The sequence below is a fragment of the Osmia bicornis genome, chromosome 10 (assembly GCF_907164935.1).
Source record: "Osmia bicornis bicornis chromosome 10, iOsmBic2.1, whole genome shotgun sequence".
Taxonomy (NCBI): domain Eukaryota; kingdom Metazoa; phylum Arthropoda; class Insecta; order Hymenoptera; family Megachilidae; genus Osmia; species Osmia bicornis.
The window spans coordinates 4,712,328-4,738,943 of NC_060225.1; the positions used below are offsets into that span (position 1 = coordinate 4,712,328).

The 26,616-nt window shown below is 36.8% G+C and overlaps 1 protein-coding gene and 1 long non-coding RNA gene across 4 annotated transcripts in view; one reads left to right on the forward strand and one right to left on the reverse strand.

Moving 5' to 3' along the window:
- LOC114873873 (dipeptidase 1-like) overlaps window positions 1–26,616 on the forward strand; it is a 135,062-nt gene that overhangs the window by 36,567 nt on the left and 71,879 nt on the right. The window contains exons 3-4 of one of the 3 annotated variants that reach the window (XM_046287310.1): window positions 6,423–7,672; window positions 15,215–15,523. In XM_046287310.1, coding sequence (XP_046143266.1) covers window positions 7,430–7,672; window positions 15,215–15,523 — 552 coding nt within the window. In that variant the 5' untranslated portion in view covers window positions 6,423–7,429. The remainder of the gene's footprint in view (window positions 1–6,422; window positions 7,673–15,214; window positions 15,524–26,616) is intronic. The other 2 variants (XM_029182633.2, XM_046287311.1) reach the window with 2 other exon arrangements.
- LOC114873876 overlaps window positions 1–26,616 on the reverse strand; it is a 122,562-nt gene that overhangs the window by 8,452 nt on the left and 87,494 nt on the right. The gene's annotated exons all lie outside the window — the stretch shown is intronic.

Genomic DNA, 26,616 nt, shown 5'->3' on the forward strand with positions numbered 1-26,616 from the left:
TTTTCTAAGAGCACTTGATCACTTGGATTCTTCAGAAAATTATTATTTACTTGGTTATATTATAAATTATTTTTGATTTTTCTAAAATATGTGCACTTTATTTATCTTCAAAGGATTGTAAATTCTTGTAAGAGCAGAAATCTTGTTTTTCTTTTTTTGACCAAGTTGTCGGCTTACTTCATCGTTGTTCTGTTTATCGAGTTCACGTTTACCCTTTCGCGTTCTCTTCCTGTAGTTTTCTCCTTCTATTTTAGCGCATACCTCTTCTAAGCTATTCATCGAACTGCTCAATAAGGTTTCGCAGTTGAACCTTTAGGTCAGAGGTATTCGTCGTAGGCTTCGTGGTGCAACGACCTCCCGGGACAGATTCAATCTTTTCTTTTTACCCCTTTTCAACGATCTCCGTGAAAAGCGATTGTTTTCCTTTTCATTAGAGCCCCATTAGTGATTTAGGAATTTCTCTTCGATTCTAGGTTATTCTTACATGCAGATAACAAGCATGGTTTTCCTTGAAATTTAAATTTTAATAATAATTGGCCAATAGAGGGATGAGAAATTTTTATTTCTGGAATCTTTTCTAATTTTATTTATTCCTGTTTATTTCTTACAATGGTATCTAAAGTTTTCCAAAATATTCCACTATTTATTTCAAAAGGTTCTTAATTTCTTAAAAGAGGTTTCAACCCTTACAAATATTAAACAAACATTTATATTTCTACTAAAATTAAATTTATCCCACACTACTGAAATTTTTCTAAATAATAAAAAAAATAAAATTTCATCATAGAAGAAATAAAAAAATGCCTACTCGAAGAATATCTTGGGGATGATTTCCCAGCGAAACATCCCTCTTGCTAGCTAATAAGAAATTTTACAAGGAAATGCTCTGGTGCAGGAACCCCTAGGTAGCAAGTCAGCCTCTTTTCACCCCTGCTGTTTACCACATCCTGGATAGTAAAAATCGTAGGACTTTTAGCGGGATCCTCGTAAAGTTCTAAGAGGTGGATTTAACTTAACGAAGCTTCGCGATATTCAGACCGCAGTAGCTCGTAAATTTCCCCGGGACAGATAAAACTTGACTTACTCGAAGAAAGGAGAACCGATGTTACCTTTTCGCTCGAATCGCAGAAATTTTCTCCGGTTATCGTGACGCGAATGCGTGAACCGTAGACTCAAATTTCGTTGAGTTTAACAGCGAATTGGCTTCTCGTGCTTCATCTATTATGATATAATCCCCACCCAGCGGCCTTTACTACGTAATAATAGATTTATGGAAAGCCAATGTAGTGGCTTTTCATTGTGAAAGGATTTAATATTGTCCTCCTGAATAGTTCAATAGATTTACGACGAGGACACAGTAGGATATTGATATTACAGGGGGTACAAATTAATTCTGTACCCTTTCTCTTTTTTAATTAGAACTTCGATTATTAAAATAATTTTTATATACACTTTTTGAACATACAAAAGCGAGGGGAAATTATTCAAATTTAAAATGGCAATTAAAAAGGCGTAGATTTATCAATTTTTAATACAACATTTATTGGCATTTTTAGCTTAGATAAATTTGAAAATTTTAATTACGTTTTATAAAGTTTGGTAAAATTCACTCGGATTAATTCACCGTAGGAATTATAAACTTAGTGCAGATTGAAAAAGTTAAATTATTCGATTAAACGTTTCCAATTTGACGCGACAGCGAGCTTGTTTACAAAATCATTAAATAGAAACGGCGACGAGGAAGATTGCGATACGACAGAAAACTCATACACCGCGTCGCGAAGGATTGAGACTCACCGTGGTATCTTAAAATTGCGACGAGCTTGGCGAAATTCAATAAACAGGAGATTTCGTATGTGTGTCTGCATAAGAAGTGCTCTGCTTGCTTGGTACTCGTAAAAAAACTCGTAAAGATCTCATAAGGATATCGAAACACGTTCCTCACATACATATTTCAACGACAATTTCCGCGACGAAAAATATGATGAATCTGCGTGAATATTGAAACTCCATTTTGGAATTTAAATATTCTTTTTTTAACGCAGCAATCTCGTAATTCCACTTGGGGGATAATAGTTTTATTTTTCAAACATCTGACACGAGTATTTCTAGTTAATTAATGCTGAGTGAATATAATGAAATAATTGAAAGAAATTAAAAGAAGTAGAGAGTATTTTGTTACACGTGTGGTATGATACGTGTACATCGGTAGAATAGAGAAATAGGTGAGCCGGAAACGAAACGAGGAAGTTATCTCAGGATTCCCAGTAATGTAGTCTTTTTCCGGTGAAAGGATGAACAGAAGCGTACGTGCACGATGGAAGAAGAAGATTCTTAGCAAGAAAAGTCTCTCTCTTGAGAAGAAGAGCAAACGAGAGATATACACGGTGTTCCGGAAATCAGAGATTCTTTGAATAAAGGATGTTCTTTAAATCTGGGTTTAATTAGCTTTACTATGTTATAATTGATCTGGTCGATTATCGATTCCTTGGATCAAATATTTTGGAATGAAATATGTAAGAAGATGATGATTCATATGAAAGCTTATTTTATATTAAAAATATAAATTTCCAAGAGAAGCTCCCCAAATATTAGCCACTATATAGAAGACTGCAAATCCAAAGATCTTCAGTTCAAATCCCGTTTCCCTAATTTTTTTTTTTTATTCTAAAAATTCATTTTCTTTTAATTATTTCATTAATTATATTGCACTTATTATAAAATTCAATTTTTAAAAATTATCCATTACGTGATGTTAATATTTTTTAAACAATTAGACCTCTGCCCTCAAAATATAGTTATAGATATATTTAACTTGACAAGTTCTATAAGATAGCAAATTTTCATTAATAAAAAACTAATAAAAAATGAGACTTCTAAACAAAACTATTTCACAAGAAAAATTATGAAAGAAAAAGGGTTTTAATGATATGAATTTTTAAAATGTTCTGAAAAATATTACTTCGTCCTAGAAAGCTTAAATATAAAAAGATGTCACATTTTCGAAAAAGTTTAAGCTAAATGGCTTTGAAAAAAGTCAACGAAAACATAAATCTGAAAGCTTCGTAAAGCTTTCCATCAGAAAGTTTAGCCATGCTCGACGAGTGAAGAGAAGGGATTGTCCGCGAAGAAGTCGATTTATCGAAGGTTGTTCGATCGTGCATCGCAGTAGGCTTCCTCCAGGATGCAAATCCTCTTTGCCGGAAGTAAAGGGGTCTGTAATTGGGAGATGAACGTGTTACCCTTGCTCCGGCAAGATTGATGATCACCGTTCCGACGAAAAGACGAACGAAGCAAGCTTCTACGAAACGATGAAGACTCGTCTCGTTTCAACGACCTACTTCTTTTCAACCTACCGGGAAAATCATCTTGTTGATCCGACTAGAGAGAAAAGTATCACGCCTTTATTTCGCCCGTTTCGTCGATAATTCGTCGGTGCTTATTTGTCAATAACACGGAAGCGAAACGATTCGAGAAACCTCCGGTTTCCACGCGTTCGAGCGTTAAAAAGAAAAGAAAAATAGAAAATCGAACACCATTGCTGGCGAAGCAGGTAAAGCTATAAAAGAATTTTAATTAATAATGGGTGTTGGATATTTCATTTCGAGAGGTAGGGAGGCAAAATCAATTTTTTAGTTATTAAAAATTATCGATCCATGGCTCTTTTATATTTTCTTCCTTTGATGCAAAAATAATTGATGCCTTTGTTATTTCAAACTCTGATTCCTATTTTAAAATAAACTTTTATTAAAAGGGTTTTTATATCCCATGAAACTGAAGATTTCAGAGAAATGTTTGAAAATATATCCAAATATTTATTCAATCCCTATAAATAAACAGAAATGGGGGAGTATGTTTTCGTTGCACTGTTTTTTCGGTTTCATTTAATTAAAACTGAGCCTTCGGCCATCAGTGTATGTTAATGAATACTAGGTAAAAAAAAGTAACAAAATAATCCCAGGGTTGTTTCACAAATGTCTCAGTTAATTGAAAATTTCTATGACTATTTTCATAATAGCGATCAGGGTATGAATAATTTTTGGGAACGTTTGAATTACTCTTCATTTCATCTTTGACTGAAGGATAATGAAAGGAAAACATTCTGTTCGTTAATCGAGTGTCCATAAACTCGCTCACAGGACTGAAAGCGACCAATCCTATCTTGGCCTTGCAACCACTCTGATGAATAAAACAGGACAGTTACGCAAAGGAAATCATACCGACTAGTCCTTAACCTCATCCTCCCTTCTTCCTCGACCGTTGTTCTTTCTTCTCTGTTTCGCTGACTTAGCCCTTCTGTTTCTCTATCTTCTTCGAACTCTGTGATCGTTGAAAGGCTGAAAGAACTTTCTACTTCGTGGATAGCCTTCTGATGAACCAGGAGGGTCCGGCAAAGGAATAGCAAAAGGAAAATGAATGGCTGGGAACAAGGATGAAGGACCGAGTCGAACCCTCTTTAGATTATGGATTCAACCGGCTTGTCGATTTTAGTCTCTGAAAATACTATGAATTTTGATGGTGGATGCTTTTAATTTGGGTGCTGGATTCATTGTAAATTAGCATTTGCGACTGGAAATTTGGGAAAATTTGAATTTGGGATTGGAAAATTGGGAAAATTTGGATTTGGGAAAAATTATAATTTAGGAAGTGAATTTAGAAGTGATAATTTGGGGAAAATTTGGGTTTGGTATTGGAAAATATATGAAATTTAGGATTAGAGGGTTGAAAATTTGGGAATTGGGGTTGGAAAATTGGAAAGACTTAAGTTTTGGAATTGGAAATTCGAGAAAAATTTGGATTAGAAATTCCAGTAATAATTCTAATTAATAATTAGTACTGATTGCCTCAGTAGAAAAGTCAGACATCCCAAAATGACCCTCATCTATTAATACTAATATGGTAAACTTTAGCCTTTTCTAATCAGCGTTATTACAAGCTGCACATTCACTTTGAATCATCATAGACTGTAGGAACAGAGTTTTTCTTTGCTTCTTATTTCCATTTCGCTCTTTATCTGCCGTCTGATCATTGAAAGGCCGGAAAAGCTTTCCTCTTTTCGACGAATAGAAAGTATCCTTCGGTCGAGAGGAAAGAAATTGGCGACCTGGAACACGATGGAGAGGAAACTGATGGAATAAGGACACGTATACCGGAAGTGGTGTTGGGAGAATACCAAGGCAACGTTGCATCGACTGAAACAAAGTATCCTAGCTAAAGGTATCGAAACTCGAAGATGATAGAAGGATTTCCGATCGAACTGCTTCTTTTTCTTGAAAATATAGCCAGGTGAAATGCAGATTTTTGCTTGGTCACATCTGTCTACGGATTTTAACGAATGAAAGATGAGATCTCGAAGGGAAATGAGAACAGATTTCGTTTTCTTCTCTCGTGGTTGAAGATTGATGAGCTCCTTTGAAAGAACTGATCGTGTGGAGTAATTGAAGACGAATTTCAAGTTGATTTATGTTGGTTACAATTTTAAAATCGTTATTATTCGCGGAGATTTTTAATAAGGTAAATGATGATCCGGATGAGGGTAGAATCTAAGACGTTTTCCTGATTGAGAATTATTACTTGGTCTCTGAGCCTTAATTGTAATTTGAATTTTAATTTCTTTACATAATTTCTGAAAAATACAATTTGAAAAATAACGGAACGTTTTTCTAGTAACAATTAAATTGACACTTTCAAAATCAAAATAATTGAAGAGAATCGTTTCAACTTCTAAGCACGTTCAAGAGTATCGATTGGAATAGTATTTTTTTATTTTTTTTGCAACACGTATCAGAATAGATAGCGATATCTTTTTCGAGTGTTTGCGGAGTACCTTGTTTCCAGGAAATTGTTCAATCGTTCGATCGAACGAATCAAGCTTTTATCTATCGATATCGCCTCGAATGGTATGTCTTCGGATTTAAGAAAGAACAAGGGAGAAAGAGAGAGGAAAGGGGAGATTTCCAGAACATTCTGTGTAAGAAATATAGAAGAAAATAATGGCCCCGTACGAAGAATAACCTGTGGTAAATTGGAATCGACCGATCAGCCTCGCCAATCCTTCGAATGCTATACTTTCCTATATATAAAACCATAATTGGACGTTGAGAAAAATTTTCTTTGAGTCTCTGATTTTACACCATGATATGTTTAAATTAGTTTCGGTATTGTTTGATTTTAAATGCGATAAAAAATATTTGTCAAATTTTTGGCAACGTCATGTATCTAATCTCCTAATGCCACTTACAAAAATTTAAATATCCTGTGAAATTTTAAGTGACATAAAATCTTTAATAACAGTAGGTTCAAAGCTTCAAATAACATAGGATCTATAAAATTTCACATGGCATAGAGTGCACAGGAGTAGGGTGACTTAGGTTGACATAGGAGATACAGAACTTCTAATAACATAAGGCACATTGTTTCAGATGGCATGGAATCTTAAACATCAAATACAAGACTTCCAATGGCACAGGACACATAGAAACTCAGATGACATAGATCAGACCTTACCAGGGTGACTTAGACTGTCATAGGACATACAAAATCCCTCATAGCTTAAAGCATACAATCTCAAATAGTTCAGAATTTCAAGTGTCACAAAGTACAAGACCTTCACGAGTTATAATACCCATAAAATCTTGGATCATATAAGGTAGACAATGCCAGGATGACTTAGGCTCTCATAGGACATACAACATTTCCAGTAACATAAGACACATAGTCCTACATGGCATAGAATCTCAGTTATCAAAAAGTACACGTCTTCCATTGCCATTAGACTCATCAACATTTGCATGACATAGAGTAAATAATACCTAGATGGCCTGGCCTTTCATAGGACATACAAGATCTCCAGTAACAGAAGGCACACAGCCCCAAATGGCATAGAACCTTCACTGTCAAAAAGTACAAGACTCCTACTGCCATTAGACACATCAAATTTCAGATGGCACAGAATAGACAATGCCAGGATGACTTAGGCTCTCATAGAACATACGAAATCTTCAGTAGCTCAAGGCACATAATCCCAAATGGCATAGAATTTTCATTGCCAAAAAGTAGAAGACTTCCGTTACCATTAGAATCATCCAATTTTGAATGGCATACAGTAGACAATGCCAGGATGACTTAGGCTCTCCTAGGACATACCAGATCTCCACTAGCACAACACTTCCATGGGTCATAGGACACACAAAATGGCATATGGCAGAGTGTGCCAGGGTGAGACAGTTCTGCTCTGTCTCACCCTATGCTCCCCATTCAGGTGCATCCTAGGTCCTGGCTAGAGTGGCAGCTGTCGTTAGGAAGGTGGCGCGGTAGCAAAGTGACGATGGACCCGTACGAAAAGTGGCCCGCGACAAAGACGAGGTACCTGGTACCGATGGTAAATCGTGCGACGATGCAGTGATCGTAGTGATCGACCGAGTGGACGATGCATCACTCCGGTGGTACCGGTTACGGGACCGGACCCCAGGAGCGGGTGCACCAGGCACCGCGAACTGCTGGTCAACCTGACAAGTGTCCCTACGAGACCTACCAGGCGCAGATACCGGATTGCTGTGCAGCTGCAGCTGCTGTACAGGACCCGTATCCACGGCCACCGAGCGGATACGATGGCAGGTGCTACGACGAGTGTCATCGCAGGACACCCTATCAGGAGGACGCCTATACCCAGGTACGTGACACGACTACTATATTTTCTAATCGTCTTAAGGACGCGATTGCATGGACGTGAGGATATATAGGTAGAGGATAAAGTTATGTCCTCATGGGAGCTTGTCATATTACCTAGGTAAAATTTTAGATAAAATTCATTGTCTTTGATTTACTGAATTAATTAATTATAAAGCTAAAATTTTAACTGAGTAATATGGTTGGATTGTTACAAATATTATTATTTTATTGTTGTATTATAATTCTCTAATATCCAATTGGTGACCAACAATGGAAAAGTAATTTGTTAGACATAATCTACGATCACAAAGAATTTAATTGTTTGAATTAATTTGATTGAAACGGAATTGATTTCCTGTTTAGTGCCCGTGATGTATAGGACTCTATTGGTTTGATATTTCGGACGACAATACTAAATATTCTCTTTGGAACCCGTTCATTAAAGACAATTAATAGCAGATATTAATAATTGGGTCATTTCATAAATCCCTCTGTGTATTTCAGTGTGCAAATTATCGTTGAATCAGCAGCTTTTGATGAAAGCTGTACCAATAAATTATTGTACGGACAAGGGAAAACAATATGAATCACCTTTGTTTATTGATCCCATAGAATATTCATATTTATTTTATTTGAAGCTAGATAAAAGATATAAATTCCTATTTTTGATTTTTTAAAAATTAATATTCAGTTGAAGGAATTGAGAAAATATTTATACTTTAAAATTCAAAACGTATTTGAAATTGAATCGAATAGCAGGTTTCACTTTAAAGAGCCAATAGAGGATTCTATTAAATTTAATTGTTTTTAATCGAAGGAAGTGATTGAACAGCTAAAGATATCGAATATCAAATTGCTGGGATCGATCAACATTTATCGCTAACTATACTCAAATTCTGCTTTCCAGCAACATAGTATCATTTTTCAATAAATTCAATACCCTTTAATTTGGCACTTTAAATATTTTGCATTTTGTAGAACTTTTTACTCTTGCTATTTCAATTTTTTTTTTTTTTAATCTAATATTAGATTAATTAAATTGTTTGACTAATTTGTTGTATCAATTAACTCTAATTAAAGTTGATTTTAATTAACTGAAAGATAAACGCATGAAAACCACAATTTTAATCGTTGGACGAATTAACCTGGGTATAGTTCAATTAATATTCTAATTATAAACGTTTCGTGGGTAATAATCGTCGGCAAAAGGTCTGAATTTTGTTAAATCTTTAATGTTGCGGCAGAGTCTGCGTAACACGAGGTCTTGGAATTAGTTAAGCCGAAATGGCTCATATTGCTGGCGTCAGACTATCGAACAAAGTTACCTGCTGAATCATCAGCGGCTTAAAGTTCCCCTTCTCAGCACTAATTAACCTTCTCCTTAACCTGGTGAACGTGAAATTTAATTTTCAACGGACAATAATCATAAATATTAGGATCGAGATACGTGGCTGTACCGTAAGCTCGTTCAATTCTATTGGAGCAATTAAAGAAACCTGCACGCACACATCAAGCTGCTAATTAAATTTAATTAGCAGGACGATTGAGACATGATACTGACGCGGTTAAATGTACATCCACGTAAAACCACCTTCTTCAATATTAAATTTTCTTTAAAATTTTTATTTAAAAATACAGTTTTATTAATTATGAAATATACCCATTCTATGAAATATAATTTTAGTTTATTATTATAATTTTTCTATATAGTTTTTTTTAATTAATTTATTAAAATCTTACTGCATTTTATAAATTTTATAAAATATTTCTCAGTACAGTAATTGGTAAACACTTTCAGTTATCTGGAACAATAATTTTCAATAAATCGCCTCGGTCAAGAGCCGACAATTACTAGAAAATTTATTTGCGAAGGGTAAACAACAATCAAGCAATAAATTGTACCGAATAACGAAGCAACGATTGGTCAGCAAATTCGTTTAAACAACCGTACGATAATCAACGAACAAGGTCTCTCGATATAATGAAAAGTAATCGATCCTGAAATTCTTGCCAAATCCTCTCATCAGCGAAACACTTTCAAACGAGGCACGAATAGTTCAACAAACGATTCGATTACGCAGCTTTGCGCCTATTGATCACTCTCGAAAAAAAAAAAAAAAAAAAAATATCATGGGAGATTGCTTCTTCAACACGATGCATCTCTCTTTTTTCACCTCGACGCTGGGCCATCTCTCTTTCAATGAAAGGCTGTTCCTCTCTTTTGAAATTCCCGGGCTAAGCATGTGCCTGTCCGTGTTTCTTTGATCCCCGCTTCACTGAGCACTACTACTCACTGCACTTGGTTGCACCGAAAATTAACGATATGCGCATATTTCTTTGAGCTGGGAATATATTAACGTGGCTGCGTTTCAGGGAAACGCGTCGTTACCTTAAGCTATTCCCACTCTGTTACATTTGTAGTTTTCACCTGGAAACCTGTGAATGCTACCTCCCTGGGTGTATTTTAGAATTTGTAATTGGTACAAGTGGTGAGTTAGGGGCTTTTGAGTAATTAGGTGGGAATCAGGCTCTTATGGGACCATAGATATCTAGGATCTTCCTAGGTTCTATTTAAAATATTTGGAGATTCTACTTAGGTTTCTCCTAAGGTTTCACTTAGACTCTCCCTAGGTTCTGTTTAGGATTTTCCTAGATTCCCCTTAAGATTTTTCTAGGTTTAACTTAGGATCTTCCTAGGTTCTACTTAGAATATTTGGAGATTCTACTTAGGTTTCTCCTAAGGTTCCAATTAGACTCTCCCTAGGTTCTGCTTAGGATCTTCCTAGGTTCTCCTTAAGATTTTCCTAGGTTTAACTTAGGATCTTCCTAGGTTCTACTTAGAATATTTGGAGATTCTACTTAGGTTTCTCCTAAGGTTCCAATTAGACTCTCCCTAGGTTCTGTTTAGGATTTTCCTAGATTCCCCTTAAGATTTTTCTAGGTTTAACTTGGGATCTTCCTAGGTTCCACTTAGGATCTTCTTAGGTTCTACTTAGGATCTCCCTAGGTTCTGTTTAGGATCTCCCTAGGTTCTACTTAGGATTTTCCTAAGTTCTACTCAGGATCTTCCCAGCTTCTACTTAGGCCCTTCCTAGGTACTCCTTAGACCCTTCCTAAGTTTTCTTTAGACTCTTCCTTTTTTTCACTTAAGCTTTCGTCTATCTAAGTTCTACTTAGGCTTTTCTTACATTCTTCCTAGGCTCCACTTAAGTTTTTCTTAGACTCTATCTAGGCTGGAAGTACTTAGGCTCTTCCCAGTAGCTTCTTACAACCTCCCCAAGTTCCCCTTAGGCTCCTCTTAGCTTCTACTTAGACTTTTCATAGATTCTACCTAAGCTCCACTTAAGCTTTTCCTGAGTGCTCCTTTGACTTTTCTTATCCTCTGCTTAAGCTTTTTCCAAATTCCACTTCCTGGATGTCTTTATTAAAATTACATATTCCACCACTTCATCTAATAGAAAAATTTTTCAAACACTCACCTGCTTAATAAAAGAAAATCTTACCAAGATAGTTAATATCACATTCCTACCAGACATTAATTTTCACTGCTATCGAATATGAAAGGTGATATTGATACAAAAAAAAAGTACGGAGGTAATATATACTTTCTCGTGGAAAGTTTTAATAAGAAAAGTAAAATATGTATCGGATACCTTTGGTATCCGATATGAAACAAACAGGAGGGATATCTCATTTTATTGGAAACTGATATTCATCTCTATCCATTTTACATCTATTTCGAAAAATCGTTGAAAGGAATCACAATCTTCCGTATCTTTCCTCCTTTTTTTACGACCTGGTTCCACGTATTGAAGTGGTTCGGTTACATTCGACGTGGGAATATTTGTCAGTGTCAACAATATTTGTCGCGAGCCATCGTGACATTGTTCCAATAGGTGGTTTAAAAAATTGAAAGGAAAGGAGAAAAAATAGTTACCCTCCTCTCTCTTCTATAGCTTTTCATTTCGACGAGCCGGTTTTTCACTGAAGTGTATCACCAGCACCGATATGTTCGAAAAGCTGAATGATTTGTCAGTGACAACAACGATCGTTACAACCTGTAGTGACGTGTTTCAATTTCTGTTTAAACTTTGGTGATTCACCTGACACCTCCTGTCTATGAATTATTTTTAACATATTTTTTAAGTTCAATAACGATCGAACGTTACATTACATTGAAATTATTGATATACGTTGTAATTGTTAGATCAAATGCATAATTTTTAATCGAAAGAGTTTCATATATTGGAATAATAATTTTCAAAGGAATAGTGCAAAATGTAGAAATACAAAATTAAATTAAAATTGGGACTCTCTCTCCGAAGGTTAATGAAAATCGCGTTAATTAATCCTTAGTAATTACTAATTTATTAGCTATTCCATAACATCATCGCAATATTTAATTAACTCTCTCCTAAAGAAACTACCACCTACTACATTATACTATTTTAATTATATTTAATTAATTTATTAGAGAGGGTAATCCGTCCACAAAAATATTGATATATTTTATCCTATTTTATCGTCGAAGAAAGTATCATTCGCGATATTCTATCATTTCACGAGTCAGTTGTCGAGCTAAGTGCCACCACTAGCACCCAACGCTCGAATACGTGTCATTAACAGCGATCATCGCGACGAACTGTAATGGTACCATCTACATCTCTCTGGACGAAGGCAATTCAAGTCCAGCAGGCATCGCCGAGTCCCGTTCATCAAGCGGAAAGCAGAGCCGATCGGGGATCGCGAGTTAGGCCAGGATTCGGCAGAGTTGCCGGCCAGCAACTCGAGCAAATCCCGAATCTTCCGACGACCATTACGGCTTTTCAGGATACGAAAATTGATTCGAGCCCGGTTACTGCATGCTTCAAGTTCGAACTTTTGCCGGGCGCGTATATTTGGCCGGTATCGATTTGGCCCAGTTTCCCCGACCGTTTCCTCGCCATATTTTAGGAATTCAAGCAACGCCGGCCCTGCCGAATGCCACTGTCAAAAATAAATCAACGGCTGCCGATAATCTCGCGATATGGAGCATCTGGCCACCTTCTCATGCCAGCTTTTTAATAATGAAACTTGCCAGACAAAGACGTTTTATTATTAGATGGTTTTATATTAAATTGCCGGTTTAGAAACCTCCAAAGTACGGCACGATTTGATGACATAAAAGTATCGCCAAATGGCACTTATGTCGCATCAATTTAAAGCTTAAAGATCGACGAAAATGGCTATATAAATCCCCCGTCGATATTCTTAATACAAGATAAGTGGTCGTAGATCGCAACGGACAGTGTTATTCTACTCTATCAAGTACCCAATTTCGGAACGTAAAAAGTCTAAGGCAATTTCATGACATAAAAGTATCACCAAATGACACTTATGATACATCAATTTAAAGCTTAAAGATCGACAAAAATGGCTATATAAATCCCCTGTTGATATTCTTAATACAAGATGAGTGGTCGTCGATTACAACGAACACTGTTATTCTATTATACCAAGAATCTAATTTTGAAACCTCCAAAGTCTAACAAGATTTCATGACATAAAAGTATCGCCAAATGGCACTTATGATCCATCAATTTAAAGCTTAAAATGTGCTTAAAATGATGATGTATAAACGCCTTGTATTATTCCGCTTAGTACAAAATGGTTGTCATAAATCAAAGTGATACTTTCTACGATACGATTTCAAATCAATAAATTTCTTCCATTTTCTTTGTCATTAGTTTTAATACCCGCAATATTTCGAATGAATCTCTAACGTGACCCAGATCGCTGCTCGTCTCGCTAGATTTAAAATAGGAATCACCGCGGGTCGTCCAGACGCGATTTCGATGCATAATGCGGGAATAAAACGGCCACGTACCGAACATCCCTCCATTTTCCCCGTAAATTGTTATCGCTTCGAGGACGAATGCTTTTTACGTGAAGTTGATAGAATTCGTTGCTTCTAATATCAAGAATAATTTTTAACAAGATGGATAACGATGTCGTTGAAAGAACATCTGCAAACGTTCTCATCGAATTGTTTCTTTTTACGATTTTCAATGCTCCCGATATGAAATTCGTTGAATTCTGCTGAGACAGTCTGACGAATATCTCGAGGAGGATTTCGCAAGAAGGTTTGAATAATTAATTTTCAAGAGAAATGGATTCACGAGCTGGATTTCAGAATCTCCTGATAACTGTTGGTTTATATTTTTTCTGATCTTCAGAATATTTTTACATTTCAAATATGTAAAATTTCCGAATGTTTTTGAGCCTTGAATTTTCATTATTTCTCAACGATTTCGAAATCTTTTCGTATTAAAATGCTTTCGAGTAATTAGAATTGGAAATTAAAAAAAGTCTCACATTATACGTTTCATGGAACAACGAGTGTAACGATTCTCGATACTTGTAACATTACGAGATCCAACATGGAAAAAAATAAAAAATAAAAGGAACACCGATGGTGGAAGAGTCGCGAGAGATCGATAATGTTTCTCTGAAGTGTTTCATTGTCGGTCGGTGTTGAAGCGGAGGACGGTCATCGAACCGATTTCCCTTTTTCTCCGTCGTTGTCTCTTCAGCTGGTATTCTTAAAAGCTACTTTCCAGAGAGAAAACGAGGGAGGTACTTTCATTCTGCGAAATGACAAATCGATGTGTCGCTGTGCAGCGAATATTTTCCAGGGAAACCAGCATCCTCGTATAAAAATTTACAGAGAATATCGTAAAATGAAAATCCTAAATAAAATTAAAATTTTTCGTTCGAAATATTTCGCTGATAAAATGATTTTTTTTATTTAATAGATATACCGTAAGGCAGTGGATGAATTTTAGAAGATCAAAGCCCGATTGGAAGTTTCTCTTAGAATATCGTTTGGCCCTTCAACGAGATCATTTTCAAATTGAAATCGATATCTTCTGTCGGTAGAAAGCTTTCCAACTACTCTCATGAAATGAGGATTGATTAGAATCCGAAGGATATGGGTCGATGTGCTCGGTACTATCATCCATAAGACATCTGTTGGGAAACGTTCGAGAGACTAAAATATAGTCTCACCTAATGGCTCTCGAAAGGATCTTAAAGAATGAACGTATAAATCGCGTTACAAAAAAAGAAGAGAAAAGTTCCGAACAATCTGTGTTCCGGAGACTTGAATACAGCACGATTTACGGCTAGAAATATATAGATAACACGTCCTTTAAAAAGAAAAATTTGTTATTTAATTTTGTTATAGTTCAGTTAAATGTATCATTTTTAAACGAAAGAGTTTCCTTTATTCGAACAAAGTCAAATTACAAAATAAAATTGGGGCTCTCTTATTACCCTATATTTTAATCATCAAAAATTGTGTGGTAGAACTTTATAGCACCCTATGAAAAATTAGAAAAATTAAAATTAGGAACTTAGAAAAAAATAAATTCGAGGGCTATTAATACTTTATTTAAAAATTACTGAAGTTCCTCTTCGGGAAAGTAATATTTTCTTAGGATTTATTGATTTCTAATTCGTAGGTAATTAAATACTGACCAAGAGATTTTTTTTTTTGTTACAGGATGTGCCCCCGAGTTTCCATCGGCCCCAGTCCAGACTGGGATACGAGGAGCGTCCCCAATCTCGTGTGGGATATACCTCGGATTCCAGGTGTGCCAGTGGACTCGGTTACGACGACACGGGTGGCGGATACCTGGATCAGAGTGATCCAAGGATGTATTGCACCAGCGGTTATTGCATGGGGGATACCATGATGGCCACGAGCCGAGGTGTCTGTGGCGAAGAGGTTGAGCTAGACATGCGGAGGCACATCCAAGCATGTGCCTGCACCTGCAACCACATGGGCTACGGGAATTACATGGACTATCAGGTAAGTTCCTTCTTCTAATTGATTACTTCTTTCTCTCCTAATTGAGCATCGACGATTAATTACCGGATCGTGAAGGCGATAATAGCTTGTTAATTAAAGGGTGCAGACTTTTTGTAATCTTGAAATTTAGAGATTGCTATACAAATTATTGATAAAATAATAGCAATTTTGTTATATAAATTGAAAAGTAAACATAAGTGTAATTGTTACAGATTTGAAAAAATTGAAAGTCAAGGGTTTTGACAAAATAATTTGAAACTTTAACTTGACGAAAATTCCATTCGACAACAAATTCTTAAATTACCCAGCAAAAAATGACACCTTTATCTTTTGAAAAAATCCGGGTCGCGTGTCTTCAAAGTGCTCGTCGCGAGTTTCTTCAGGATCCGGTTTCAGAGTCAAGGACTTAAAAGCCGTAGTTCGATGAAGTTCGACACTTAAACGTTGTAACTTTTTTCGTGCAACAACCCGAGTATCGGCCCGGGCCATTAACTTCAAAACGTTTACTTCGAACAATTACAAAAGCAATCAAAAAGTGTACCTCGTTCCTGGTTCCAAAAAATTTTCATTATTATTAAAGGCGTTCCATATGCCTGGGATATATCATTTTTGGCACCGTTCAGTCGGCAAGGGTTAAAATTTAAATCATAATGGTACCAAGACCCCTTTTTTTTTTAATTATCTGATTAAACGCGTTATTAAATATTTAAAAAGCGGGGAAAGAAAAGAAGGATGTCTGAGGAAAGAAAGGAGACATAGAAGATATTATACTTTAAGCCTTTACGATTATCTTGACGAGCCTTTATGGAAAGTTGACAAAAGGCTGCTCCTCTTTGCAGAGGGCTATGGTGCCGTTTGTTGTCGACCTCTCTGTCCGTGGGGAGAAATTTGAAGGTTCTCTTATGCGACGGGAACGCGTCCAACCGGTATGAAAAAGATCGATCGTTCTTTTGTTAATTGCGGGAAAGGTCCCTCCAAGTTTGGAGAAGCTTTGTCTGATAAAAAAAGCCGGGGATGAGGAAACTGACGTTTGTTTCCTTTGAATGTTGCATCGGGCTTTCAACCGTCATTAAAAGTGAAAAATAAGGATTATGTAATTGAAGGTTAATGAGAAATTTCATTTTGAAAATGAAAAAAGAATTTTCAAGGTGATCGATACTTTATCAAGAATATTAATTAATTGGGTAACAAATATAGTTGTTGACCTCTGTACAATGATGGCTCTTTTTCTAAAGAAGTAAAAAATATATAATATGCTTTTCTTAACCCTTGGATGGCGGACCATGGAGAGAGCCAGAATTTTAATTTAATTTTCCATACCATATTATTTTCCTTTGTTTAAAAATTATACTTTTTTAGAAAAAGGGTATACGTTACTCTACCATACAGTTTTCATAATGTTAATGAACACATTATTTCTAATTAAATTTACCAGTACAAATCTAACCATCCAGCATCGAAGAAAATCAATTGAAGCAACTTGGGGCTGCACTTAAAGTGCTCCCACTGCTACTCTCTCCCATTCGAATTCACTCACCGTCCATGAATTAATTAATTTCCCTTAGAAACGGGACCGCTTGAATTTTTTATCAGTCCACGCTAATTTGAAGCGCTTTAAACCAGACCTAACACAGCAGGGTAGTATGAGAGACAAGGGTTGCCCTTGGGCAATGTAAAGTGCTTTAATTGTACGGTTCAACCGTTCCGCTGCTAAGGGTGACTATTAAAAACAGGATATTTTATTGCGAATAAAATTTTCAGAAGAAATGAATTTTTTTCAGTATACTCTGGGTTCTTGATTCACCTTAGAATTAAATTTTTGTTACGCCACTGTTACACCAGTGAAATTTGCACAAATGAGATAATAGAGAGCCTCCGAGCAATTTACTTCCGCTGGTATAATTTACTCTACCGATGTAAACTAGACTTTATAGTCAATCTCCATCATGCGGTTGCTATACGCGGCGGGATAAAATAGTCGGGCTGAAAATTAGATGCCCGCCAGGGCAAATTGCTGAGCAGACCTCGCTTGAAACGCTGCTTCCTGTCTGTAGCAGGAGGAACATGAAAGCGGAAGCGGCAGAACGAAATGGCTGTTTCCTCGTTTCAGCGAGTCTCGCAACATTGTTTCTTTACGACTATGCACAGACACCGCGAGCGAAGTTTCCCTTCTTCGGGAACCATGTTAGAGAACGTAGCTTTTTTACGCACTGCTGGAACGTAAAGCCGAGTCGAAAAAGAATTTTAAAGCCCGTAATACGAGTGTCCAAACGATCTTTGTTCGCGACGTAATTCGCCGCTTGATTTATTTAGTTAACTGGAGTTCGAGGAGTTCCTGGAGTTTTCGAACGTTAGATATTCTGTGATAGGAGGTGGAAATATTATTTTAGGAAATTGGGAAACTTAGAAAAATTCCTCTCTCCTCCTTCTTTGCTTCAATTAAAAATTATTATTTTAGGAAATTAGAAAATTTAGAAAATTTCCTCTCCCTTTTCTCTCTGGGTAAGGGGTTATTTCTCTTTCCAATTCAAAATTATTATTTTAGAAAATTAAGAAGTTTAGAAATATTCCTCTCTGAGAAGGGGATTTTCTTCTTTCTGAGTTCAAAATTATTATTCTAGGAAATTAGAAAATTTAGAAAATTTCCTCCCTCTTCTCTCTAAGTAAGGGGTTATTTCTTTCTTCAATTCAAAATTATTATTTTAAGAAATTAAGAAGTTTAGAAAAATGTCTCTTTTACCCCTCTTTAAGAAGGGGATTATTTTCTTCCTCGGTTCAAAATTATTATTCTAGGAAATTAGAAAATTTAGAAAATTTCCTCTCTCTTCTCTCTAAGTAGGGGGTTATTTCTTTTTCCAATTCAAAATTATTATTTTCGGAAATTAAGATATTTAGAAAAATTCCTCTTTCACCCCTCTTTGAGAAGGGGGTAATTTTCTTCCTGAGTTCCTATTTTAGGAAATTAGAACAATTTAGAAAACATCATCCCTACCTCCTCTCTGAGCAGGATACTGAAAATTGAAAGGAGGCATCATCTATCCTAGTATCTATCCCCAATTAATCCGAGATTTGCATATTGCACACATCCGAATCACCTGTATTTATTCCCTCCGGTATCGTCGATTCCCATCTCGAACGGTTCTCAAATTAAAACCTCTACTAGACCGGTTTAAAAGCAAACCGTTCGTTCCGATTATCCCAGTAGAACTTCTCTAAAAAGTCCGGGAAAAACAAGCTGTAATTGCTGAAGAGTCTCTGGTAACAGAGTGTATAACAGGATCTATTGAACAACGTCAAAAACCAAACAGATTCGCTGCGATCGTTCAAGGAAAAAAGGCAGCAGACAGGGGTAGAATAGGGGGGGGGGGGGAAAAGCATTTGATCGTGGATGGAAAAAAAAAATACTCTTTCTCTCGTGAAAACGAATCCTTTAGAACAAACCACACTGGTCCTCTGCTCTCGAATTTCTATCTATCGTGCCCTCGTTTGACTGGCTAAGCTGTGCGCGGTTACAGAAAAAACACACGTACACAGCGACGAGGGGGAGAGAGGGAGGAGAAAAAAATTCATTTTGAAATGGCACTGCCCACGGAGATGCTACACGTCGAACTTCAGAGTGTCCTGGTTCGCGGGAGCACCGTGAATTCTGGCTGGTTGCCAGCCAGTTCCAAAGGACCGGAAGAGATCCCAGGGCAGGGCTCCGGGAAAAAAAGTGGTACGCGCGTATCTATCATCGTAATACCTGTCAGATTCGACTGTGTGTGTGTTTGTATGAATGTGGAAGATGGTTACGGACTGCTGGATGGCCACATGTGAGCTAAACTTTTCGAAAACCATTCCGACCAGGTGGAGAATCCATTTTCGGACGCTGCTACCAGAGAGAAAAAGAGGGATCTAGGATGAATAGAGGTAGGATTGTGTGTACACTCGCGATCGAATCAGGATTCTCTAGGGGAAATAGTGATATAGGGAAAGGAGGAATTTTTAGAGTTTTAATTTTAATGATATTAGTATTAGAAGTCATTGGAAGCAGAATAATAGGATTTTGAATAATTAAACATTATAGAATTTATATAATATAATAAGTTTCTAATTTAATTCTCTATTTTATATTATTTTCATTTTCTAAATTTTACTCTATAAATTTAACTCGAGAAAGAGAGGCATTATTAATTATCTTGATAATAAAAAATAAGTGTATTACATAATAGATTTTTATATTTCTAATTTAAATAATATTTTGAAAAAATAAGTATTAGAATACTTTTGAATAATGTGTATCCTAGAAAGGTATATAGAAACGTGTATGCAGCAAGGCAGAAAGTGAATGAGATGAGAGGAAGAGAGATGCAATGGGTGCTGGCCAGGGGTGCAGTGGGTGAGGTTACTACTGCACTGCAGCAAGTAAACTTCGGCAATATACATATGTATATTGGCCTGTGTGTGCACTGCTGGTTAGAACGCACATGGGTTGGTCCTTCTATAGAACTAGTCCCTCCGTGTCCATCTCTGTCCAGCTCAGCTCCTGATTTACATTCTGTTTTATCGGGATACAGGTACGGCGTTACCTGGGATGAAGCTTTTTCTTCTTTTTCGTGGCACACGGCCATCGTCCATTTTTCTCGTTTCGAATTGCTCCGCAATTGTGAGCCTCGCTTTTTTGAAAGCCGTTGCACCGTCATTTTACACCCCTTTTTTCCTCAGGTATTTCAAATATTTTTTTTCGCAAATTTTCAACGAAACGATTTTCATCTTATTTCAAGTTCGTACAGATAAAAATTGCAATTAATATAACACAATGCAGGAGATAATTGTTATTTTTCATTTCAAATCCTATTTTATTGTCCATTACCCAGCGTCGTCAACAATTCCATTTTTTAATTGACCAACGTAATCTCCCTTTCTTCTCTCTGACAGTTTCATCGCCGCTTGCAATTTTTACACATCAATTTACTGTTCCGCCAGAAAAGCTTTCATTGGCTTTTTTTAAATTCCCCATCGGTATCACGAATTAACCCCTTTGATTCGAGTTTAATTCGTGGCTATCTATGCAGCTCGATTAAAGAAGCCAGTGAGATTGAAACTTTTCCATTCACATTCCCTTATCAATTGTCAAAATAATGTTGAGAATTTTTTTTGTATCCACCACCGTTTCGACTCGTCGGTGAAAATGTTTCGTTTCACCACGGATATTAGATTTTCTCTGTTTCCGCGCGTTGGGTCCCCGTTGACCCCGCTCCGTTTGTTGACATAAGTGCACGACACGGGCTTTTTTCCTCTTTCCGGTTGTTCCGAGCAGCGGAGCGCGGATGACAGGGATATCCAACGTTATTGTGGCTTATCTAGTGGCTGTTTAAGGCAGCTTTAATATTCCACGTCTCTAGCAAGCTGAAAAAAATTTTTTTTTCCTCCCGCTATTCTCTTTTCTCGCTGCCGTCATACTCGCGCCATTTAGGATCCCCTTTTTTTTTCTTTCTTTTTGTTCTTCTGGTGACTGGCATCGTGTTTCGGCGTTCGCGGCCCGCTGACGTTCGCGTTATCTAATTCGTCGCGACATTTCGAAGCTGTTTCTTTGTCTTCCCGTATGGTTTTATGGTATGGAATACAGACTTGTCAGGGAAATTGAACGGAACTTATGCGATTTTTATTTATCTCTTATTAAATGTTTGGAATGTTGGGTACTTGTTGCTCGATTTCTTGCTGAAGAAGATGGGCTCGTCATCCTGGGAATTTATTACAAAATATTTGTAGAATAGAGTAACGTATAACGTTGACCATTTTCCTAAGAAAGTAAGAAATGTAATATAATGGGTTTCGTAACACTCGGACGGCGGACCAGAGAACCTCAAGTTCAAGGGTTAAATAATAAAATATTATTACATAAAGGTTGATAACTGTATACGTTACAAACATTTTCTTAATTTTCTTCGACGTTCTCATGGCGATACGTATTTGTACGACAAGAAACAAAAGAAAATGGCAAACACGTAGGGGTGAAATTATTTTTGCAACTTCGTCGGAGCCGGATATTAGTTGAACTTTCTTCTCCAACCAACTAGAAGCTAATCGAACTTTTCACCACGTTGAAACTTCGTCAGTAGTTTCATTTTCTATAGTAGTTTACGAAAAATTGAAAACGTTCTTCCTTTACGTGTCAGACGCTCGAGTCTTCCATTAAACATTAATTTAGATGTCTATTAGAAGTTTTTTTCTTAGGCTCAGCATAGGAGCCAAATTATAATCAATGCATTCATTAATTTTAATTAACAGTATTTCCAATCAATCAATCAATTTTGAATATTTTTTAAATTACACTTGATTGATTTTTTGTCCTGGTGAAGTTTTCTCCTTTTATTACCGCAAATGGAGCTTCAGGGGTGGAAAATTTTTCAAATTTTCAATTAGGAGGAAAAAGAATTTCTCAGGCACTGGTATGTTTAAAAATCCGAGTGAAAATCAAATCGCTCACATGGCAATATAACGAGAGTTTCCTATAATAATTAATTCGTCAAAAGGACAGCTCATAATTTTCCTCGAACGACGAGTTAATTCGTCTTCTATTAACAGATCAAGAGTATCTGGTCACGAAGTGGTATTAAACACCATGGTAGGGACACGTGAAATCGTTTTCATGTTTTACCATAGCACAGCTTCAAGAAGATCATTACGCGGAACAGGCAGTTTCGCAATTTCCGCGCGGTGTCGTGCAATTTCAACATTACCCGAGGTAACGACGCGCACAATACAGATCTACACACACTCACATAGAGTAGAGGGTGGAACAAAAATTTCGAAACGCGCCTCGTTTTCTCCACTCTGCCGCTGTCTGGCGTCGGAGAAATCTATTCTGTTCCACGTAGCCCTCCCTGCCCCTCTGCCTTTCTACGCGACTGCCTTCGAGGTGCGAGGGTTGCGCCTTTTGTTCGCACCCTTGCACGCTGAAACGACCCTCGCTAACCCGTCACTCGCCGCGACCAGCATCGAGCTTCGTTTTTTTCACGACCGAGCCACCGTCTAAATATTTAGCTCGAAGGTGAAAAACCTCCGGGTCGGGGGTGGATAGAGATGAAAAATCGGCGGGGAAAATTGTGCGAGAGAACGATGATTCTTCCAGGGGTGTCTATGAACGTAGAGTCTGGAGAAGGGTGGTGAATAATTAAATTACTTGGTAATTGTTTATTGCAATAGGGGTGGACAAAATTTTCTTGGAACTGAATTTCCACTTTGAAAATTTGAAATACTAAAAATTGGAAGCTAATATTATATTAGAAGAAAACTTCGCAGTGTTTCTTTTTTCTAATTGGAGACTATTTCTGGCAAAGTTTTTTAACGCCCCGTAACCATTATTTTCTCGTTCCTAACTTTGCATGAAGTGAAGATGATAGTCAAGAAGGTATTCCAAGTGGCACTTCTCGGAATTTCAATAACATGAAATTCCAGGAATTTCTTGGAGCACACTTAGTGAAATGCAAGTATTCGAGATTCAAACTTTGTATCAGAAGAAGATAATATATTGAAGACTATTCTTATCCTCTAAATGAAGGGGTTGAAATAAAATACACATTTCTTTAATTAAAAATTTTTTTAATAGAATAATTGAATCTTTTCCTAAAAAATATAAAATATAATATAATGCGTTTCTTACATAAAGAAGTACAGAATTAAGGCATTGTATTATATTGTTTAATTTTTTAGTTAAAGGATCAACAATTGTATGCTTTACCCTATATCAATCAACTTTTATTGTATGAAACAACAAAGCGTTTTACAAATCTGATTCTTCCTTGTTCGGAGACAGTAGGAATAAAAAGGAAATAAGTAGAGAAAAGGTCGGAAATGAGGGAACGTCGATGAAGGTGACCAACCATTGTGGTCTGTAATCGAATTTTTCAAAATCGACGCTGTTGCCGTTGATTTCATTGGCCGGCGTATATTTTCATTGCGGAACCTTTGCTACTTTCATCCAGACCAGCTTTTTCCCTTCTCCCCCTCTCCCTTCTTCTATGCCGCCTCGATCAAGTTTTAATTGGGTTACCAGCCTGGAAACTAACTGGAAAACGCCACCGGTCGATGCAATTAGAGCGTTCCGAGGCGAGACACCGACGGGGTGGAAGAAGCGCGAAAGGCGTCGCTTCGATTTAACAATTGTCACTGAACGCGAAGCCTTTTTATTTCAATTCTTTTTACCCTTCTAACGATGCTCCTTTTCTGTGCGACGTTTAAAGCTTTGATCGTCCACCTTTGACCATCCCCCTTTTTCGTTAAATAATTTGGAAAATATAATTGAAAGTGGCATTGGAAAAAATCAACCCCTCAAAGTTGAAATTAAAATTAAATTATTTCTTAATTAATTCCTGATATCAATTTTGAATTTGAGTTATTTATAATTTCCAAAATAAAATCCTTAGGAATTCTTACAATCTGTCCCATGAGCAAATTAAAATTTGACCACCCTTCTCTAAAGGGACTCGATAATGAAATTAATGACACTGAGTTAACCAGAGTATAATAGAAGCGAGTCAAGAGGCGTTTAACTGAACATTCGATTACTGGAACATCCGGTTACTGGAACACTGTTGAAGTGAACATTATCTAAACATCATACAGGGTACTTGATCGAACATCCAATTATTTCAGCATCGTTCAGGTAGATAACGTTAATGAAGTTATTACCAATTTACATAATAAGCACTAGCTTTAATAAATCAATGAAAAATTGGCTTAAAATACCCATTATAACAAAAATTAACGATATTATCTTAATCGGATAAATACACCCCCTCACGGGATGATAACCATGTCAATCGATCATATTTTTCATAATTGATTATTAACAACAGATTAACTAAATTGGCTAACAAAATTGCTCTCATATTCACCTAATTAACATGCATTTTATGCTCGACCAATATATAGTTAAATTATAAGTTAATATCATAAAAATATCAGTGATAATGAAGGGGTGAAAAATTATATTTCGTTGTTAAATTAAATTTTACAAATTCCAAGCTACGAGTTCAAACAATGATCCTCGAAAGAATTTTTATAGTTGAAAAGGTGTCGGTGGCTCCTTCTCAAATTTCATCTGCAATTTGCATCGCGTTTCCGGGTCGTTTTCTCTCATTCCGTGCCAGTCACTCTTCCGCAACCTCTCCTCTAGCTTATCCCATTAATCTGAAATCCTCGTTGGCTTGATATAACCTTCTCTCCTCCTATTTCCCTTTTTTCCTTTTTTTTTATTGCTCGTGCACCTGTTGCCCGACGAAATCGTTTCACGAGACTGATCGACGAGGAAAAGGGACGTTATTTATTTAAAAGCACCGGCACGCGTTCGATCCAGCTCGACTTTTTCATTCGTCTATGGCTATCAGCCTGGAAAAAGGTTTCGATAGGCTAACAACGTTGTAACGAACCATTTTCTCGGCATGGACGAACGAACGATTTGCGGATAGGCTGCAGGGAAAATCGATTGTTACGTCTGGGTATCGAATTCGGACACGAGAATGAACTGATAGGATTTTGATAAGGGATGATAACAAGGTTAAACGATTGGGATTTATAAAAATGAATATTATTATTAAATTTAACATAGAATTTTTTAGATAAAATTACTTAGAAGTTTTTTGATGTTTCATTAAATTCATAACTTCGATTGCAATTTCATGACAGAAAAGTATTTCGAAATAACCCTTATGATACATCAATTTAAAGCTTGAAGCTTCAATAAAATAATGGTATAAAGCTTTCTTTGATATTAGTAACACGCGATAAGTAGTTGTGGATCGCAACGAACACCGATTTTCAAAAATGAACAAATCAGAAATTTTATTTTAAAGAATCAATCATTTTTCTGATTATTTGGAGTTCCTCACAGAAAGATTCAAAGTTTTAAAAAGATGAATAGAAACTGGGAAGTTTTGGAACGAATCGGTGACGCGAGACATTGAAAATAAATCCATACAAGTCTAGCGTATTCACTGACGTGAATCGACGAAACGGTGTAGGCAGCTCCGAACCTGTCAAAGTGGATATCGAGTTCTATGATCAGACAATATAAAGGGGCACCCATGTTATGGAGCGAAGCTATCACGCAAGAACAATTCCATTTGAACCTCTAAAAGCGTTTTCTGTAATCGCGCCAACAGATAGAATCTCCCATCCTTCTCTAAACACAGTTGATTCAGAAATGATTATAATATTTCTAAAATTTTCACAAATAACCGTTATCATTGTAGAAAAATAATTAATCGACGAACATAACAGTTCAATATTTTCCATTATCATCCCTCGTATTTCGCAGGAACGCGAACCACCGTGATAAAACTTTTTCCTCCGTCCGATAGATAAAACGTGTGCGAGCGTCGACGATAAAAACGAGCAAGCTTGTAACGATAACGAAGGTGTAAACAATCGTGGAAAGTTGTAGGGAACGTTCCCTAAAGAGGAGTGAAATGAAGATGAAGCTGCAAGAAACAGCTCCGAGTTGCTGGAAGCAAGGGGAACGAAGGAAACAATCGGACTGAGAAACAAAGCAGGAGGGTATAATTTATTACACGCGACAACTTGGTCCCCGGGGGATGGTACGGGGTGAAAAAGCTGCACGGCGATAACACTGAAATTACAGTCATGATGATTAACTGTAGCTACGACTGTGCTTCGATAGAAATAAAAATTTGCTGAATTTCATTGTTTGCGAAGAAAAGAAAGATAAACTACCATTATGAAATTAAGAATTTAATTCTCTAAGGTAGAGAATAGATTTTCATCGGCGCAAAAGTAGCAGCTGCGTTTGCCTAGCGTTCCATTCTAACCCATATCGGTTCACCAGCCACCGTTCCGCGAGCTCCGAATGGAGTAAAGTCGGGCAAGCTCCGAATAAATTCAAAAGCGTGTTGCGCTTTAATCGACAGGCGGTTGCATCTCTTGGAACAGAAGCAGCGTGTGGGAAGCGAGAAGAAACGATGCCTGTCGGCAACGATTTTATCCTATTGATTTCGCGCGACCCACGCGAGAAGAGAGTACGACCGAGATGGAAGACCTTGACATCAATATCTGGCACAACATCCACCTCTGCTTACCCCCACTCCTCCGCC